This window comes from Musca autumnalis, unplaced genomic scaffold (assembly GCF_047663935.1).
Source record: "Musca autumnalis isolate F117 unplaced genomic scaffold, ASM4766393v1 scaffold_4, whole genome shotgun sequence".
NCBI lineage: Eukaryota > Metazoa > Arthropoda > Insecta > Diptera > Muscidae > Musca > Musca autumnalis.
In genome coordinates, this window is record NW_027411977.1 from 231,437,769 (window position 1) to 231,456,929 (window position 19,161).

The 19,161-nt window shown below is 36.3% G+C and overlaps 2 protein-coding genes across 3 annotated transcripts; both read right to left on the minus strand.

Annotated features, from left to right (window-relative positions):
• Positions 1-42: 42 nt before the first annotated feature.
• Positions 43-3,030, minus strand: Alg10 (alpha-1,2-glucosyltransferase Alg10). Its single transcript, XM_073987029.1, has 6 exons — positions 2,827-3,030; positions 2,320-2,553; positions 1,918-2,242; positions 1,714-1,856; positions 784-960; positions 43-716 (listed from the first exon to the last, which is right to left on the minus strand). Exons 2-6 carry the CDS (start codon positions 2,473-2,475, stop codon positions 165-167), a joined length of 1,353 nt encoding a protein of 450 aa, XP_073843130.1. The 5' UTR covers positions 2,476-2,553; positions 2,827-3,030; the 3' UTR covers positions 43-164.
• Positions 3,031-7,295: 4,265 nt separating this feature from the next.
• On the minus strand, positions 7,296-17,814 carry LOC141403925 (uncharacterized). Of its 2 annotated transcripts, XM_073987031.1 has the most exons (3): positions 17,408-17,814; positions 8,395-8,783; positions 7,296-8,005 (listed from the first exon to the last, which is right to left on the minus strand). In XM_073987031.1, exon 3 carries the CDS (start codon positions 7,950-7,952, stop codon positions 7,533-7,535), a length of 420 nt encoding a protein of 139 aa, XP_073843132.1. In that variant the 5' UTR covers positions 7,953-8,005; positions 8,395-8,783; positions 17,408-17,814; the 3' UTR covers positions 7,296-7,532. The 2 variants fall into 2 exon arrangements, with proteins under 2 accessions (XP_073843132.1, XP_073843131.1); XM_073987030.1 differs by lacking the exon at positions 8,395-8,783 and having other exon boundaries at positions 17,408-17,683.
• Between the last annotated feature and the right edge of the window lie 1,347 nt (positions 17,815-19,161).

Genomic DNA, 19,161 nt, shown 5'->3' on the forward strand with positions numbered 1-19,161 from the left:
TTTTTTCTTTTTATTTCGTTTTTCTTTGTTTTCAAAAATGGATTTTTATTGATTTTTTCCTCAAGCAAGTCTTCTTTGTTTCTTCAAAATAAATAAAATGCATTAAACTGTAAGAATATATAACGTCAAGTTCTTCTAACAACAATATGTAATTTGTGCTCGCTCTACCATATAAGCCTTTGTGGTTCCTTATAATTATCCCATTGAATTTCTTTGGTAAAGAATATGTAAAATGTTATGGCATTAATTAGAACATTAAAGCTCAATTCAGTCCAATGGGAACGACTAGATTTCAAATTAGGACGGGTATTTAGACGAAACAGAACAAAGGGAATTATAAAATAACGCAATTCCAATAGACGTTGGAAACATAAAACTATGGCAGTTGCTAACCAAAACATAAATTGAAGATTAAAACGTAAATGTTTAATGCCTTGGTGGATGAACATGAAGCAGATAGCATAGACAGGGCACATACAGTACTTAAACCACCAATAGCGACCATATAGCCTTTGCCATACATAGAATATATAATGACGATTATCGGCTAAGAGGTATGGATGGACCAAGGTATTGAAACGCACAATCATAAGGAAGACCACAGTCAACATGCACATTTCACTTTTATACTTCCACAAGGCTTGCATAGTGACACGGAAACGATTAATAACATTCGAAATGCCAAAGAAGCAGCAGAATACGGCGAAATAGAAGAGCTGTAAGAGAAACAGAAGACAAACATAAGTTTTTTGATTTGCATTTTTAAAATCTGTTTGGTATTACCTGTGGTAAATGAATGCTAGCCTCGTGAGCTCTCTTATCTCCCAGCACAATAGAACCATTGAGATAAACGAAACCCATAAATGGTAGGATAATAACCAGATAGAAACATCCTTGTGTAATAATGTACCAAAGGCATTTTACCACAAGCTCAAAGCGTTTCAAAATATCCACTATAACCTGAATGGAGATAAAAAGAAGACAAAAATTAATTGGGGTCATCTACTCTACAGTAGACGACCCTTGGGGTCATCTACTCTACAGTAGACGACCCTAGGGGTCATCTACTCTACAGTAGACGACCCTTGGGGTCATCTACTCTACAGTAGACGACCCTTGGGGTCATCTACTCTACAGTAGACGACCCTTGGGGTCATCTACTCTACAGTAGACGACCCTTGGGGTCATCTACTCTACAGTAGACGACCCTTGGGGTCATCTACTCTACAGTAGACGACCCTTGGGGTCATCTACTCTACAGTAGACGACCCTTGGGGTCATCTACTCTACAGTAGACGACCCTTGGGGTCATCTACTCTACAGTAGACGACCCTTGGGGTCATCTACTCTACAGTAGACGACCCTTGGGGTCATCTACTCTACAGTAGACGACCCTTGGGGTCATCTACTCTACAGTAGACGACCCTTGGGGTCATCTACTCTACAGTAGACGACCCTTGGGGTCATCTACTCTACAGTAGACGACCCTTGGGGTCATCTACTCTACAGTAGACGACCCTTGGGGTCATCTACTCTACAGTAGACGACCCTTGGGGTCATCTACTCTACAGTAGACGACCCTTGGGGTCATCTACTCTACAGTAGACGACCCTTGGGGTCATCTACTCTACAGTAGACGACCCTTGGGGTCATCTACTCTACAGTAGACGCCTCTTGGGGTCATCTACTCCACAATAAAGTCGGTCACTTTACCTTAGGTTTATAAATTTGCACATCGTTGGGTTTTATTCCCTTCAGTTCGGCATATTTCACCGTCACCAAATCCAAGGCCATTGTACCGAAGGCCATGGCAACCCAAACCACATTGGTTTGACGCATTAAAACACTGGCAGCAGCTAAAGGAAAGACAACAAATAATTCAATGGAAGGGAAGAACAATAGTATCCACAAACCTACCATACACAGATGCCTGTAAATGGTTACCTCTCTGCCAAAAGACATACATCAAAAGGACCGTGGTCAACGACAGAGTATCGGAATAATATAAATGACTAAAGAAATATAGAGGTGGTAGACTACCAATTGTCAGAGCTTCCAATGCAGCCAATGTAGAATGGGCATTACCCAAAGTTTTGCGACGTATATAATACAAGAGGACAACATTAACGGCGGCCGCTACCAAGGAAATCAAACGCAAACCCAATACCTCACAAAATTCTAAAGGTATTAAGAGCAAGGCAAAGAAATAGAGACCGGGGAATGTGGTTATTTTGGGATCCCACTAGAAGAGAACGAGAAATAAGCATATTTAGTTGTAGCTTTATATGGCATCAATGAAGATTTCATCTTATCACTTACCTCCTTGAACTGCTTGTGGCAATAACGTAGACCTTGTTTCAAGTGGAATTCTTCATCGATGACCATTTGTGTTGTGCTATAAACCCTGAGAAAAAGTGGCAGGGAATATGCTGCAAATACCAGCACCAGCAATATGGGCAGCAAATAAGTTTTCATGTTGCCGTCTTGGTTGCTTCGAAGGGCTCACACAATTCCAAAGTTCCTCCTGTGAATGCTTTTATCCTCTTCCCAAGTCTGTAATTGTCAAGGAATGATTTCGTGAATTAAATGTCAAATTGTTTGCAAAATAAGGTGATGAGAGTTGCATTACAGAGCGAGAGAGCAATGAGGCCGGTATAAACAAAAAATAAAACCACCTTATTTCTATTTTTAGAATAAGTAACGCGAATGAATAAACAAATGTAGGTGGAAATGTTTGAGTAGTTTTTTTCGAGCTATTTTTGTATTTTTTTAATGATTTTTAAAGAATTTACATACAATTTATAATTTCTTTCTATAATTTCTCACCTCAAGCAGCAATTCGTGTTTATCTGTCTCTTCTTCTTGCTGGGCTGTATTTGATAGTTGTTGCAATATTCCCGTCGTACGCTGCACACATACGCTGTACGACAAGATACGATACGTTGATTGTGCTCTTCCACAAAGTGGCAACTCAATGTAGATACCAATTTTCGATATGGCAACTTTCAAGTAAACAACTGATTTTTTTTGCTGGAAATTTTTCAGTTGAAAAAATAAAATCAGTTGGCAAAGACATTTGGTTTTGGCAACAAGTAAATAAATTCAAATAAATTGTGTTCAAGTTCTCGCGCTTCAATTTTGTGATAAAAAAAGAAGAAGAAATGGTGAGTAATTTGTGCAAAATTCTTTCGATTAATTGTTTTTTTGTTTGTCTGTTAAACTGTTAAATACTTTTTAAATCTCTTTGCTATTATTAAAATAGTGTTAAATTTGACGTGTTTTTTTCTTATTTCAATCGTAAAAAATATTGAATTTTTTGTGTTCGTGATAGTTATCTTTCTACATTACCATTTGTGCAAATTATTTAATTAATGCGCATTAGTTTAAAGTTATGTTGCAAAATGTTAGGAAATTTGTATAAAAATACATCCGAAAAGATAAATTAATAAAGGAGGTTAGGGTTTTATTTTGGTTTAAATTGTTACCTACATTTCCTGAAAAAGGAGGAAAGGAAGTAAACAAAAAACAGAACACATATATTACATTTTCCTTACAAATGATATTTTTACACTATTTTCCTAATTGTACGCAGTAATAGTTCCCTAAAAGAGAGAATGATGCAAGATTGAAGCAATCTTTCTTTACATTTCATGTGTGCTTAAACATGTACCAGGGTATTGTTTTTGTAAAATAAAGATTAAAATGATATTCTGCTGTGAAAAACATATTCAATTTTTCAAACCATTCGTAAACGATCATATGCCATGTTTACACTTGCGCTCCAAAATCCACTGGATTTCACGAAATCCTGAAATACACCCCGGTGTTTACACTTATTTTTTGTTGATTTCAGACATATCACAATGATCAAGGTAGATGCATATGCGCAGCTGATTGAACATGAATTTTCAAAACAAGTTATTGTAAATTGTATTAGTCATCAAAATATACGACAATATAGAACTTTACAACTTTTGAAAATTATCGTAAAATTATCTATATATCGTATTAATTGTGTATGGTTCCAACAAATGGAAAAATAAACAATGATTTTAGCTCTGTTCCAGAACTAAAAAGTTTTTACAATTTTTACCACTTTTACACATTTTGCGTTCCCGTACACAAAATTTATATGAAAATCCTTTACGACTTTTACAATTTTTACGACTTTTACCACTTTATAAAGTACGGGAGCAGGCCATTTATCGTTGAAGCATCATAATAAATTTTGATCGATAACAGTTGTGTTCTTCTCCTGATTTCTGCCATACAATTTTGGCCTAGTAGAAACTAGCAGCAAGCATGATCATGATATGATTGGTGATACGTTGACATTTATGCTGGAGTTTTTGCAATTTCCGTCATTTTTTCGTTCCCGGAATTTTTAATAAATTTTTGACAATTCGCTCTTTTTTCTAACATTACCATTAAAAAAGTACGGGAACACAATGAAAAATAGCATTTAAGAAAAGTAATTTAATATTTTATTCACATTGTTTACAAATTTTGATAATAAAATTTTTTGTTGCAGCAATTGACCATCTACCTTGTTTATTGTGATACGTGAAAAGTGTTGCAACTTTTGGTACTTTTTTAGGCAAACACAGGGTTGTATATCATGTGTACTGTGATTTCGATGTTGATTTCGCTGAAATCACGAAATGAGATGATTTCATTTTTGTATGGGAAATCATGATAAATTTTGCATGATTCCACGCGAAATCACGAAACGCCTTCGAAATCACGAAACGATGCCGAATGTAAACCAGACAATACCTTCTATTTGATCAGTTTTGAGGTTATGATGTTACGTTCTCAAGTTCTCGATGATAAACATAACAACTGCCGCGGAACAGAACCTATTGCAACAGATTTGTTCCACGTTCCTTGACATGGATTTTTTAAGGAATTTATTCCAGGACTTCAAACTGTGATTTTTAAAGCATTTTTCCAGGCCTCCAAAGGCCATAAAACGTACATTTTAAAAGAATTTTTTCCAGCCATTCAAAGCCCTTAAATCGTGAATTTTTAAAGAATTTTTTCCCAACGCCTTAAAAAGCAGATTTTTAAACAATTTGTCCAGGCCTCCAAAAGCCCTAAAACATGAATTTTTCAAGATTTTTTTCCAAAGGCCTTTAAACGCAGATTTTTTAAACAATTTTTCAGACCTCCAAACGCCCTAAAATGTGGATTTTCTAAAGAATTTTTTCCAGGCCTCCAAAGACCCTCAAACTTGGATTTTTTTAAGAATTTTTTTCCAGGCCTCCAAGGCCGTAAAACGTGGTTTATTTTAAAGAATTTTTTTCCAGGCCTCCAAAGACCCTAAAACTTGATTTTTTATAGAATTTTTTCCAGGCCTCCAAAGGCCACAACGTGAGGCCTACTATGGAGTACGTGAACCCGAGGATTCATACATACTTACTGTCTTCGAAAAAGTTCCTTGAGGGAAAATTCTTCCTCGTTGGTACAGCAATCATGGGTAGCTGAAATGGTTCTAATTCAACCAGCCTCAACATCGTCACTGTTGCAACCAGCCTCAACATCGTCACTGGTGCAACCAGCCTCAACATCGTCACTATTGCGACCAGCCCAAGGCCAGTCTTCCTCAAATCTGTCACTGGTGTAACCAGCCTCAACATCGTCACTGTTGCGACCAGCCCAAGGCCAGTCTTCCTCAAATCTGCCACTGGTGTAACCAGCCTCAACATCGTCACTTTTGCGACCAGCCCAAGGCCAGTCTTCCTCAAATCTGTCACTGGTGCAACCAGCCTCCTTTATATCGTCAACCCAATCTGCATCTACATCGTCTCCATCAGATAGCGGTTCGGATTTCTTATTTGAACCACAACCAAAACGTAAAAACAAAATGCCAAAAACGGGCCAAAAAACAAATGTTGCAAAAAAACGAAAAAAATACCCACCAGAAACATTAGTAATGTGTGTGCAAATGTGCCTGGATGGGGAAATGAGCCCCGCGAAGTGTGAGGTGGAGTACGGTGTTCCTGCAAGGACTATAAGAAAACGACTTAAAAAACGCAGAGAAGAAAATATATTCAACAAGCCTCCTAGCTCCGGTCTCGCAGGCTATAAGCCTGTGGTGACGGGATCAGTGGATTCCTGGAAGGAAGGTACATTTTAACTTTTTACAATTTGCACTTCACGAAATCAGCTTACATTAAAATATATCTTATTATAGACCGTGTCCTGGACCCCAATTTCCAAGGGAGATTGACTTAAATCCTTTAAGTTATGTATGGCCTCCGAAGGACTTTGAAGGAGGGCCACAATATTTGCCGAAAATGAGGTAAACAAAAATAGCGTGGCTACAAAGGTTGTGAAGATGATGATGCGTTCCGAGCGATTTGCAAAGGAGAAATAGAAACCATGTTGACAAATGGCAACCCATACAAATACCACACCAATTCAAAAATCCATTTCATGGGCATAGGGTGAAAACAGCAACTCCAGGGTGAAAACAAATATTGTAAAGATAATCAAAGGGGAGGTTGTCGGAACATTACCCCAGGTGAAGTTATCGTTGATAGCTGATGCCTTCTTTGAAGAGGGTGATGGATGGTGATGAATCACGTCGTGCTCTGCGTCGTTTCTATGTAGGCTTATCGCTGCGTGAAATTGTTTTAAATTGGCGTCATAAAACTCTGCAACTGTTGAAATTGTTTTTATTACAAAGGAAAGTGGTTTGTTTTGGATCTCCTGTTCGTGGTATGTGCACTGATATTGGGTATATCATCGTTGATACCACGTCTGCTAGAGAAGGGTTTTCAAGAAGTGGCATGTGTACTGAACTGAATGGAAAACAAAATTATTATTAAAACAAATTGAAAAGTTCATTTCAATTGCGGAAGGTGCTGGAAAAAAGGAAAAAAGGTATGTATAGTTTTGAGTTTTTTCACTTAATGCAACTACAATTTTTTTTCTTTCCATAGGGAATCGAAGGAAAAGTTTATTTCAATTGCGGAAGGGGACATTATTGGGACCGAGAGGTATGACACTCAAGAAGCTGGAGGAAACGACAAAGTGTCGGATCCAGATTAGGGGTCGCGGTTCCTTCAGGTCCGCTGAGGAAGAGGAAGTTAAGCGCACGTCTAGAGATCCTGCCTACAGGCATCTCCAGAAAGAAATGCACGTTGTAGTTACTGCGGTAGCTCCGCCAGTGGAGGCATACTCGATGATGGCAAGTGCGCTCCGGACTTTGAAAGGACACCTAAAGCCGGATAAATTTGATAAAATCTCTCAGGACCAGTTCAAAGAGCTGGTAAGGCTCAATCCAGAGTATAATAGGTAAGTAATGATTGGCATAATTTTATTTATTTTTTATTTATTTATTCAATCCATATACTAAGTGTGGCGTTTTTGTCATTATTATTATTTTCAGAAATCAATGTAAACAATCCAGATACCAGCCGTACCACCATAATAAGCGAAGCAAATGAATACAACGGTTCCAATAGCTAGGAAATGATACCTCTACCACCTTTCAAAACGATCATAGTTTCACTCAAGCAGGAGATTTAGGAATTACATCCATTGCTGCAGTTGTGGAGAAGAAGATAACACAACAAATACAGCAGCAACAAAGTGTTCCACAACAAATTCGAGTAGTAACCAACAAGAACCTCAAGAGATACAATCACCAACATGGCTTTCCACCTCTTCAGACTTCCCAAGTTTGAGGCTGGTTGCACCCGTGACAGATTTGAGGAAGAATGGCCTTGGGCTGGTCGCAACAGTGACGATGTTGAGGCTGGTTGCAAAAGTGACGATGTTGAGGCTGGTTGCAACAGTGACGATGTTGAGGCTGGTTGCAACAGTGACGATGTTGAGGCTGGTTGCAAAAGTAACGATGTTGAGGCTGGTTGCAACAGTGACAATGTTGAGGGTGGTTGCAACAGTGACAGATTTGAAGAAGACTGGCTTGGGCTCAATTGCATTCTTGAAACCCCATGCGGGACAACAATTATTATAATGTTGTCTTCTTTTGTATCTGAAAAACAGAATAATACAAAATGATACTAAATAAGAGTAGTTTATGTATATTGAGATGTTTTCTTAATTATTATGTGGAAATGGTATTTTAAGTTTGTTTAGGTAAAAATTCATGTAACACCAAAGGATCTTTCTTACAATGAGCTTACTTGTTCAGAAGAAACTTTGATTTGGTGAAAGCTAACTCGCTGTAGGGTATGGTATGGTCGGCCCTGTCCGACCGTAGCCTTTGCTTACTTGTTTTTTTTTTATTAAATTTAGTTATAAGTTGAGTAGTGTAAGTAATGTGTCTGCTCTGTTGCAATGTTAAATAAATAAATTGAAATTAAAAATGAAAAAAAGCAAAAATAAAAATATAGGTTGAAAAATATATTACAAAATACCAACCCTTTTATTTTGGGAAATGCAATTCAGCCCAAAACAACCTGTTAGCCTCTTCAATGTTGCACGTTGCAACGCAGGCGTCGGATCGCGCCTTCGCATATTGCATTGAATAGTTTGTTGGGGTGACCTCAACCCGACTTCTAACATTGTGGAAAAACTTTTCGATGGTTAGATGGCTGCTTTGTAGGTCCAACTTTAAATTTCCAAAACTTGCAAACATTTTTTTCATCGTCATCAGCGTCCGGATATACTTGCTGAGGATGTGAGTGCTACACCGCCGTAAGACTTTTTTCCAATTTGCCAACAATTTGTTGCTTTTTGAACTCCGTCATTGCCGATAGAAATTTGATCGTTGCCTTGATGTCGTCGTTGCCTGCCTGGTCGTGCAGTGCCTGCAGAATTTCATTATTAAATAAATCATGATACCATTCTATTCTAAATGTATTATAGAAATAATCGTTTAACTTTGCGAAATGGTGACATCTGGTCGCCACATAACGAATATGAATACCAGGCAATCTTCCAAACATATCCCAACATTTGGTCGATGTATTTTCCAAAGTTCATCGCGCTCAGAATTGGTAACCACCACCACCTCCATGTCCAGTATAAAAACATATGGAATGGTACAGCAGCAACAACAACAGCAGTTGCAAAATGTTACAATGGCAACCATGTGCAACTATCAGAATTTTACTTCATCTTTGGTGAGATTTACCCAGACCATGGTACCTCGATCTCAACAACAGAATAATTCAACGGGCAAATTGTACGCAGAGAAATTTTACGGAAATCTCAGCTGCAAATGGCAGGAGAGGTTGTGCCATGGACGCAACAACAGCAACAAGCAAATAAGTCAACAAGGGAAATTGTACGCAGATCTCAGCTACAAACGGTTGCCAGACCAGCAGGAGAGGTTGTACGACGGATGCAACAACAACAAGGAAATAATTCAGCAAGGAAAATTGTACGAAAATCTCAGATCTCAGCCAGACCAGCAGGAGAGGTTGTACCACGGATGCAACAGCAGCAACCAGAAAAGTCAACAGGAGATATTGTACGCAGATCTCAGCTACAAATTGTCCCCAGAGCAGCAGGAGAGGTTGCACCAAGTTGCTCTCACCACAACCAGAATTTCTCTTCATCATTGGTTAGACCAACCCAAACCTTGGTACCACGATCTCAACAGCAGCAACAACAGAATAATTCAACAAGGCAAATTGTACGCAGATCTAAGCTACAAATGGTTGCCGGACCAGCAGGAGAGCTGTACCATGGATGCAACAACAACAAGCAAATAATTCAGCAAGGAAAATTGTACGAAAATCTCAGATCTCAGCCAGACCAGCAGGAGAGGTTGTACCACGGATGCAACAGCAGCAACCAGAAAAGTCAACAGGAGATATTGTACGCAGATCTCAGCTACAAATTGTCCCCAGAGCAGCAGGAGAGGTTACACCAAGTTACTCTCACCACAATCAGAATTTCCCTTCATCATTGGTTAGATCAACCCAAACCTTGGTACCACGATATGAACAACAGCAACAAGAAAATAATACAACAGGTGAAATTCTACACAAATCTCAGCTACAAATGGTTGCCAGACCAATGGGAGAAGTTTTACCATGGACGCAGCAACAACAGTTAAAAAACATTCCGACTACAAGTGGAAGAATGGGACAATCCCGGATATATCTGCAGCTAGAAAACACAAAAGAAGAGCAACAAAACGTTTGCACAAGTTCCCCTCAAACGGATTCTTTAACCTCTGCCTCTTCTCTAACAACAAAAGGTTTGGAACAACAACAAGAAGCACCGCTGCTATTCTGGACACGAGAGAAAGCTTACACGACTTGTGTTATATTTTACAAACATCAGAATGTTAGTAGTAGCTTTATTTAAATAAATATGTAGTTCCATTTGTAGAAAACAATGTGAAGGATTGATAAAGACACGATTTTCTACACCGAAAGCACTCATACAATGCCATACCACAACAGGGTCTCCTCTGTGCTTACGGTTGGAATTGTGAAAGAAACAAATAAGCTTCGTTCCCGTACTTTTTAATAGTAAAACTCGTAAAAGAGAGAACTGCAAAAAATTCTCACGCACAAGTTTTTTGAAATAGTTCGGGAACGGAAAAATGGAAAATAAGTCAAAAAACTGGAACAAATGTCAAAGTCGGCGTATCAGCCAATCAGACGCCGGCAACCATGTTACTATTTTTTTACTCGCCCAAATTTGTCGTGTAAAAAGTTTTTAAAGAGAGCGTCATTCAGCGCCATTTTTGTTTAAAGAGAAGTGAACATTTTACAACTTTTTTTGTGTACGGGAACGCTTTTTCGAGTAAAATGTGTAAAAGGCGTAAAAATTGTAAAAACTTTTTAGTTCTGGAACACAGCTATAGTTTAACATATCAATAACTTGAAATCAAGCTTTTCTTTTTAGGGGTACTAATATATATTTGTGTAGTAGTTAAGTAGTTTGTCCACATTTTCTTCCATTTGTTTCATCTTGTTATTTTTGTAAATTATAAAGATTCTTGTCAACCAGTATGCCATTCTCTATTAGGAAGCTTTCCACATCGGAGGGAAAGAAATCGTCAGACAAATCATCGGTAACCCTTACAAAATTGCCAATTACAATTATTTTATAATATACATATATTATATAATGAAAACAAATTAAAACATTAACGTTTAGTATTTTGAACATCTTGCACTTTTACCGTGCAATTAGTTCCAAAAACTTACCTCAGAGAATCTTCCTTTTGAACATCTTGCACTTTTACCGTGCAATTAGTTCCAAAAATTTACTTCGGAGAATCTTCCTTTTAACCATCTTGCACTTTTACCATGCAATTAGTTCCAAAAAGTAATTCTGGAAAACACCATTTGAACTTCTTGAACTCTTTCCGTGCAATTAGTTCCAAAAAGTTATTTTGGAAAACAACATTTGAACCCGCAACATTTGACGCGCAAAGACGTGAATTTTTCAATAAGATCAATAAATAATAAATAATTTCCAGAATGTCTGACGAATTTATAAATATTTGAAGAACAAAAAACAATATTAAAATCTTTTATAAAAAAAGTCAAAATGAAGAGGTAAGTTTGTGGTCAAAATGAAGAGGTCACCATGAATAAAGACGTAACCTACATGAAAATGCAATGAGATGCAATAAACTGCAGACATTGGCTTTTGTTCCTGACATTTTAATTTATTAATTTAATTTATTTATTATTTAACTTATTTATGTATTTTTAGCCAACAACAAGTAAGAGCATTATAAAATTGCGGGCAGAAGAGTTGAAATATGTCAACGATTTGGAAGAGGAAATTTCAAAAATAAACAAGGGTGATTTCCCTTTAATCACCGATTTGGTAAATAAAGGTAAGTAATAAATGGTACTTAATTTGATAAAATTCATAGCAACATAATTCATATGTTCATAGTTTTTGTTTACTGATTTTAAACATAGTTCATTATAACATTCACAGCAACATAATTCATATGTGCATAGTTTTTGTTTACTGATTTTAAAGAAAGTTTCAGCCAAAAGACGAATAAAATTAATTGATATGAACTTAAAAAATATTTGTCCTTCTTACAGATATCTATTCAATATTAAATTATATAACTTTCATTCATGTTTTCTATTTTTTCTCAAAATTTTGGTGTTTTCAGCATATTTTCAAATTTCTGTATTTTAAAAATTAACGAGAGAGAGGGACTTGCCAAAATAACTTTTTGGTATACAGACTTTTGATTTTTTTTTCTAACGCTGCAGTTACACGCAGGCTAGTAAATTAGTGCCAGTGGAGTACATGTAAGTACATGTATTATACTCGAAAATGCCGAAAAAGTGTTCGACTGGCATGCAGTTTTCTTGTGTGTTTACACATGCCAAGTTCAATTTCAAAATTAGTAGTAGGGGTTTGTCCTGTCAGATCCAGTTCGGTCAGTTTATGGCCTCATCTAAATCTACACTTTTTTGCATTTATCAGGCCTTTATCTCAGAAACGAATAGGAATTTGGCCTTGCTGTCTTTAGCAATATTGTAGCCCTAAACTAGTAGAACTTATCTTTCGAAAAAACCACATAAGAAAAACTTCATCTAGAGCATCAAAATCTATAAGATATAGAAAATTTTACATAATTGCTGAAATTCTGGTTAGTATCGGCTAAACTATTGAGAGTTGAACCAAGTAACCTTTTGCAAAAATCTTCCAAATAAAGTTCTCAACAATTCTTTAGAACATTCTGAAACTCTAAAATGCTTACTTCTGGTCTGTTCCTTTACTTTTGAAAATGGTAAAACCGGCAAAAGTAGCAAAAGTTGTGAACTGCTCTCATATGAATTGTATGGTGTCAGAACTAAAGGAACGCTTTTCGAATAAAAAGTGGTAAAACTTGAAGATTCTTGCACGTAAAGGAACAGAGCTTTCATGTTGTTTCAGCGGTATTTTGCATCATATCTTTTACAACACGTATTTCAAAAACAGTTCACACCAACAGTTTATTCTCGCATTTCGGATTTCACTTCATTGACATTTTTATTAAATCGTCTGACACAACAAAACCCGACTAGGGTTTCTTGTCGTTTGGGTCTGTACTTTCAAAAAATCCTCAGTTCGAATTGTTTGCACAAGATCAGCTTAAAAATGTTGCACAGTGTAATACTACACTGTTTTTGACTGCCCCGACAAATGAATTTTGTTACATGGATCACTGTTGAGATTGGATCAGATTGTTTATGAAAATCCGACGAAATGTTTCTACATGTAATACTATTTTAAAAATTGTTCTGAATAGTGCAATATTGCTTTCATGTTATCATGAAGGCGGTCTCTAAATAAATTTTTGGTGTCCACCATTTTCATATTAAATATTGTTTATTTGTACATTATTCCATTTATTTGTACATTATTTGTTAACAGCGGTTGATCGAGTATATGGGGCTGGAAGAAGGCCCGATGATGCCATAAATGTCCTATCAGACAACAAATGCACAACGCTAATGCAAATAGTCTCGGTGCCCACAGCGGAATTTCCAAATTTTAGTTTTAAGGGGAAATTGCTGGGACCGAAAGGTATGACGCTAAAGAAGCTGGAGGAAACGACAAAGTGTCGGATCCAGATCAGGGGTCGCGGTTCCTTCCGGTCCGCTGAGGAAGAGGAAGCTAAACGCATGTCTGGAGATCCTGCCTTCAGGCATCTCCAGAAAGACATGCACGTAGTAGTTATTGCGGTAGCTCCGCCAGTGGAGGCATACACCATGATGGCAAATGCGCTCCGGTCTTTAAAGGAACACCTAAAGCGGGATAATTTGATAAAATCTCGCAGGACCAGTTCAAAGAGCTGGTAAGGCTCAACCCAGAGTATAAAAGGTAAGTAATGATTGGCATAATTTTATTTATTTTTTATTTATTTATTTTATTTATTCAGTCCATATACTAAGTGTGACGTTTTTGTCATTATTATTATTTTCAGAAATCCATGTAAACCATCCAGATACCAGACGTACCACCATAATAAGCGAAGCAAATGAATACAACGGTTCCAAAAGATGCAAAACATACACTACAAAAGGTTAAAACTAACAATACATTAAATTTAATAGTCTTAAAATTCATTAAAAGTATGTAATTAAAGAAAATATGAAGATGTGTTTAGTAAATCAGCTAAGCAATATTAAAAATAAGAAAAAAACAATCATAACAAAAATTTGTACTAGTAATAAAATATATAAAATATAAAATTAATTTGATTATATTTATTTATAAATATAATATATAATATTTCAATATTATATAATATAAGTATGTATTATTTTTAAAAAAATATCCACGCTTGTGAAATGATCAATAAGTCACTTAACAATTCCTGAAAACAAAACCAAATTTAACCAAAACAGGTTAAAGTTGTCTTCATTGCTTTCATTGGCAGCCCATTTTGGTCATATGGACCAATTAAGGTATGTTATAGGGCAAATACCGCCTTGGACCCCACACACACACAATTTCAACAGTAAAGCACAGTTGTGGTATGGCGTTGCTTGAGTGCTTCCGGTATAGGAAATCGTGTCGAACGAATTAAGGATAAGATGTATTATTTAAACATTCTGAAAGGATAATTTGAAATTTAGGCGCTGAAAAATGGGATTTGGGACAACATTCCTATTTTATCAATGTATGAGCCCGAGCACAAATCACATATTTTTCCAAAATGGATGCTTTGTAACTGTCCAAAAGTGATTCAAACACCTCCCCTATCCTCGGATTTGAATCCTATAGATAATTTATGGAGTATTTTGGAGACAAATATAAAAAAGTAACATCTAAAGCAAACCCGTTCGTTGGTATTGATATGGTTACGAAGTTTTTCGGCAAATCACACACACGCGACCCGAACGCAAAGTAAGGGAGCAAATGTTTTGATTTTTTTACTTCAGTTTTGTACTCAATGTCATGCAAGCAGGTTGATGCCGCTTTATTTGTTTTTTTTTTTTTTTTTTTTTTGGTGCACTGAAAAGATTTTGCAGTTGTACAGCAAATATATGGAGAGGGAAGAATTTGAAAATGATTTTTTGTTTTGTATTAATATTTTTAATGACGCATATCCATCTTACCTTAGGCGTCATTATAATACGCATACAAAATATCATTTAATGACGGGAAATGTGCGAAAAAAATAATATGAGTGGATAATTTTCACTGTGAGGTAGAAATCGATGTTGTTTAACCATTTTTTTTTTTTTTATCAAAATTTACCCGAATTTCGTTAATTTTATTTTATTATATTTAAGTTAAGACCCTAATGTAAAAATATAAAAAGAACGAAACCGCTATCATTAATTAACTCTTAGCAATCGCAGTTTTAATAACAGAAACTGAAGTGGATACTTTTGACTGTGATTCACTGTATATTATTTTTAATTTTAGTCATACAAAGCGAACGCGCCAACAATATATTTTTTCTATTTGAAAATTTTGCCTTTTTAGGCGAAGATCATTTTTAGTATTCAGTCCAATCATGAATGTAAACTCCCCGTGAGTTTTGTCTTTCTGTCGTTGCAACTTAAAGGAGAAAGTGAAACAACTCACGGTGAGTTGATATTCATGATTGGGCTTATTAATTTTTTTTAATTTATTAATCGAGCTTTTTTTATGATCTATAATGCAAATGAAAAAGGAAAGCCGACGATTCGAACCCACACACCCACCACTATGTTTGGCTCTGAACGCTATCACGCCGTGACAACTTTTTTCCTGTGTTTTTCATTTCATACTCAATATGAAAATCATCACCCTGTTCTGTTCTGTCAGTGTAATTTTACCCACACATAAACAATTTAAGCGCTCGCTCTTCTTGGTCGGCTATGATCTAAAGCAGGTATCGGCACTAACACAAACGCATTCTTTGCGGTTTCACGCATACGACTCTCTCTCGCTCCCTCCAATGCAATGCGTTAATGCATTGCTAAAATTAACAAGTAAAAAAGTATCAGTCGGCTTTGCCGACAGAGATATACCCTCAGCCTGTGCAAATTGAAACAATTTTTTCACAAAAAACTTATGTATTTAGGGGGTTTCAAAATTTTGGTCGTATGAACCGACAAAATTCTTGATTAGGATTAAAGTTCAAAAATTTTGCGGAAAAGGTACTTAAAGGAATGGACCGACATAGACCATGGGGTTGCCATAGGGGTTTTTACACCATTCGGGCTCAAGAAGTATGGACTTGCCCCTGAAATTGAGGCAGCGAATGTAAGTTGCTTCAACAAAAATCAAAGTGATTCAATAGCAGGTCTTAAAGTGAACTTATCCAAAATTTTGTGTGGGGGTACGGGATGGAGTGGACAAATATAGTCCATATTCGAACCTGATCTATATCTGGTAGATATTATGAGAATGTGTAAAGTATGGACCAAATCGGTCACTCCCATCAAGAGTTATCGTACGCACAAATTTTCCGAACATTCTCGAACTTTTGTGGGGGAGGTACCGGAAGGAGTGGACCGATATAATCCATCTTTGAACTTGAACTAAGTTTGGACAAAATATTACGAAAGCCAAATTTTGGACCGAATCGGCAGATCCGTTCGAGAGTTATCTTGCGCTCCAACTACTACACACGGTGTCATAGCGTTTTTTTAACTTTCAGGCTATTTTCTAAGGAAGTATGGACTTGCCCCTAATGAAACTTACAGCGTCGTATAGAGGACAGCGAATACAACTTGAGTAAACAAAAATCAAAGCGATGCGAGACCAGGTCCTAAACTGAACTTTTCCGAAATTTTGTGTGGGAGGTACCCGAAGGAGTGGACCGATTGAGTCCATATTGGAACCTCATCTAAGTTTGGTAGAAATTACACGATGTGCAAAGTATGGACCAAATCGGTTATTCCCTACAAGAGTTATCGTGCGCACAAGTTTTGCGACAATTTTTGAACATTTGTGGGGGAGGTACCTGAAGGAGTGGACCTATATGGCCCATCTTCGAACTTAAATCGAATCTGGACAAAATATTTCGATACCCAAAATTTGAACCGAATCGATTGATCCGTTCGAGAGTTTCGTGCGCACCAGCCAGCCGGACAGACAGACGGACGGACATTGCTAGATCTACTCAAAATTGTCTGAAACGGATATCGTACAAACATACTTGGGGTCTAAAACCATTATTTCGATGAGGCAGATTTTTGGTTGTATCAAAGTGTAAATACCCTCTTTAGCCTAAAGGCTGAGGGTATAAAAATCATTGAAACAAGCGACAGCAGAACTTGCTTCTTTGACTTCTGGATGAAGACTGAATGGTGGTTGTTCTGCTGTTATTCTCATCAAGGGCACGTGTGCCCCTTTTTGCCGGATGATGATCTAAAGTATAGGAACCCTGAAATATGCCTTGCAAGGAGAATGGGTGAAAATTCCGATATCTTGCCCCGAAAACTTAGTTAAATATTTGTCAAAAAGGCTAAAAGCTGTAAAGAATAACAAAGGATGTCATACATACCAAGTGCTAAACTCCTAAGAAATCCTTTTTGTTTCATGAAACTTTTAGAGTGCATACTTTTCACTGTGAGGTAGAAATCGATGTTGTTTAACCATTTTTATTTTTTTTTATCTAAATTTACCTAAACTTCGTTAATTTTATTTTTTTATATTTATGTTAAAACACTTATGTACAAATATAAAAAGGAATGAAATCGCTATCATTAACCAATTCTTAGCAATCGCAGTTTTAGTGAAAGAAACTGAAGTGGATACTTTTGACTGTGATTCACTGCAAATTTTTAACCCTTTCGGTGATTTTATGCCATATGGCATAACCAGTTTTTGAAGCCCGTCTTAAGGCAAAATACTTATGGTTTTTTTTAATAATTTTGTATTTTTCCCTGAAGTGTTATCTAACAATCACCCTTATTACGGTTGGCGTTGTCGTATCCAAAATTGCAAGCTGACGTGTCGTAACGTCTAATTGGTATTCACCCTTATTACGGTTGGCGTAGTCGTAGACGTTCAAGTGACGTAGACGTTGTCGTAGGCGTAGACGTTGGCGTAGTCGTAAGATACATTTTTATATGATGAAAAATTATATACAACGACATTTTTTGTCTTTTATAGCATGTTATATCCTTAAAAAATCGAAAGAAATACATTTTTAATTCCCAGAACGCATTTCTTGGTTTAAATACAACATTTATTTTTTTTGATACGACAAATCGGTATTGCGTATGGCGTAACACGACAAATTGGTATTACGTATGGCGTTGAAATACGAGGAAAGAGTCGTGACCGATTTTGTAAACGACAGCATATAAAAATAAAAACAAATGAATTTCAAAAGAATTTTTTGGCAATGATTATTAAAATGTATTGGAAAATAACTATAATAAATACAAATATTACTACTTTGATTCATTTGCATAAGATAAATTTCGTGTCTTTATCAGATGACAAACTTTCTATTGAAAATCTGTTAGAGTCCTCATATAACGATTGATGCAATGTAAATTTCTTAGTTCTTGCTCAAAAGATGATTTCAAACAAATAGTTTTACAATTAAAATATATATATTTTTTAAATTTTGTATGAGAAAAAAATTGTCGTTGTCGTAAATGTTACGTGGTACCAAAAAATATCCCTACGACAACGACTACGCCAACCACCACAAAAACGTCTACGCCAAACACTTATTTTGATTGTAAAAACTATAGGGTTAGTTTTTCTTCTGAATTAAAAGTTTAAAAATGATCTACTAATAATTCTAATTATGTTTGTTACAAAAAGAATTCTTTAAAAATTGAAATTTTTGCTTTTTTGTTCAAAAACATACATAATACCAATTAGACGTTACGACACGTCAGCTTGCAATTTTGGATACGACAACGCCAACCGTAATAAGGGTGATTGAAGCATTTTATGCTTTATTCAAAAGTCGTTACACAACTAATGCCACAATCGAAGACTTGGTCTATGTCAAATCCAGATGTCCAGCTATTGTGGATTGAAGACAAATTTCCACGGAGAAACTAAAATATTTAAAATGCAACAACAATATTTAAAATGCATAATAGAAAGGGAGAGTTTCGTTTCACTTGAAAGTTCATGTTGGGCACAATGGAATCGACATTGGAGCACTCTAAGCGAAACAATGGTAGGTTTATCGTTGAATGCATTATGACATTTCTTTAATGATTTTTTCATTAACTATCTGCTTTACAACTGACGATTTAACTGGCCTTTATAAAACTGCACCTGATAGTC

Bases quoted from the DNA above. Each gene is read 5' to 3' on its own strand.
- LOC141403925 (XM_073987030.1), bottom strand. From the start codon at position 17,462: ATGCACTCTAAAAGTTTCATGAAACAAAAAGGATTTCTTAGGAGTTTA. The intron at 8,006-17,407 runs GTATGTATGACA...TCTGTTTTTCAG, and splicing joins TCTTAGGAGTTTAGCACTTG to ATACAAAAGAAGACAACATT.
- Alg10 (XM_073987029.1), bottom strand. From the start codon at position 2,475: ATGAAAACTTATTTGCTGCCCATATTGCTGGTGCTGGTATTTGCAGCA. The intron at 2,243-2,319 runs GTAAGTGATAAG...GTTCTCTTCTAG, and splicing joins GCCACAAGCAGTTCAAGGAG to TGGGATCCCAAAATAACCAC. The intron at 961-1,713 runs GTAAAGTGACCG...ATCTCCATTCAG, and splicing joins TGCAAATTTATAAACCTAAG to GTTATAGTGGATATTTTGAA.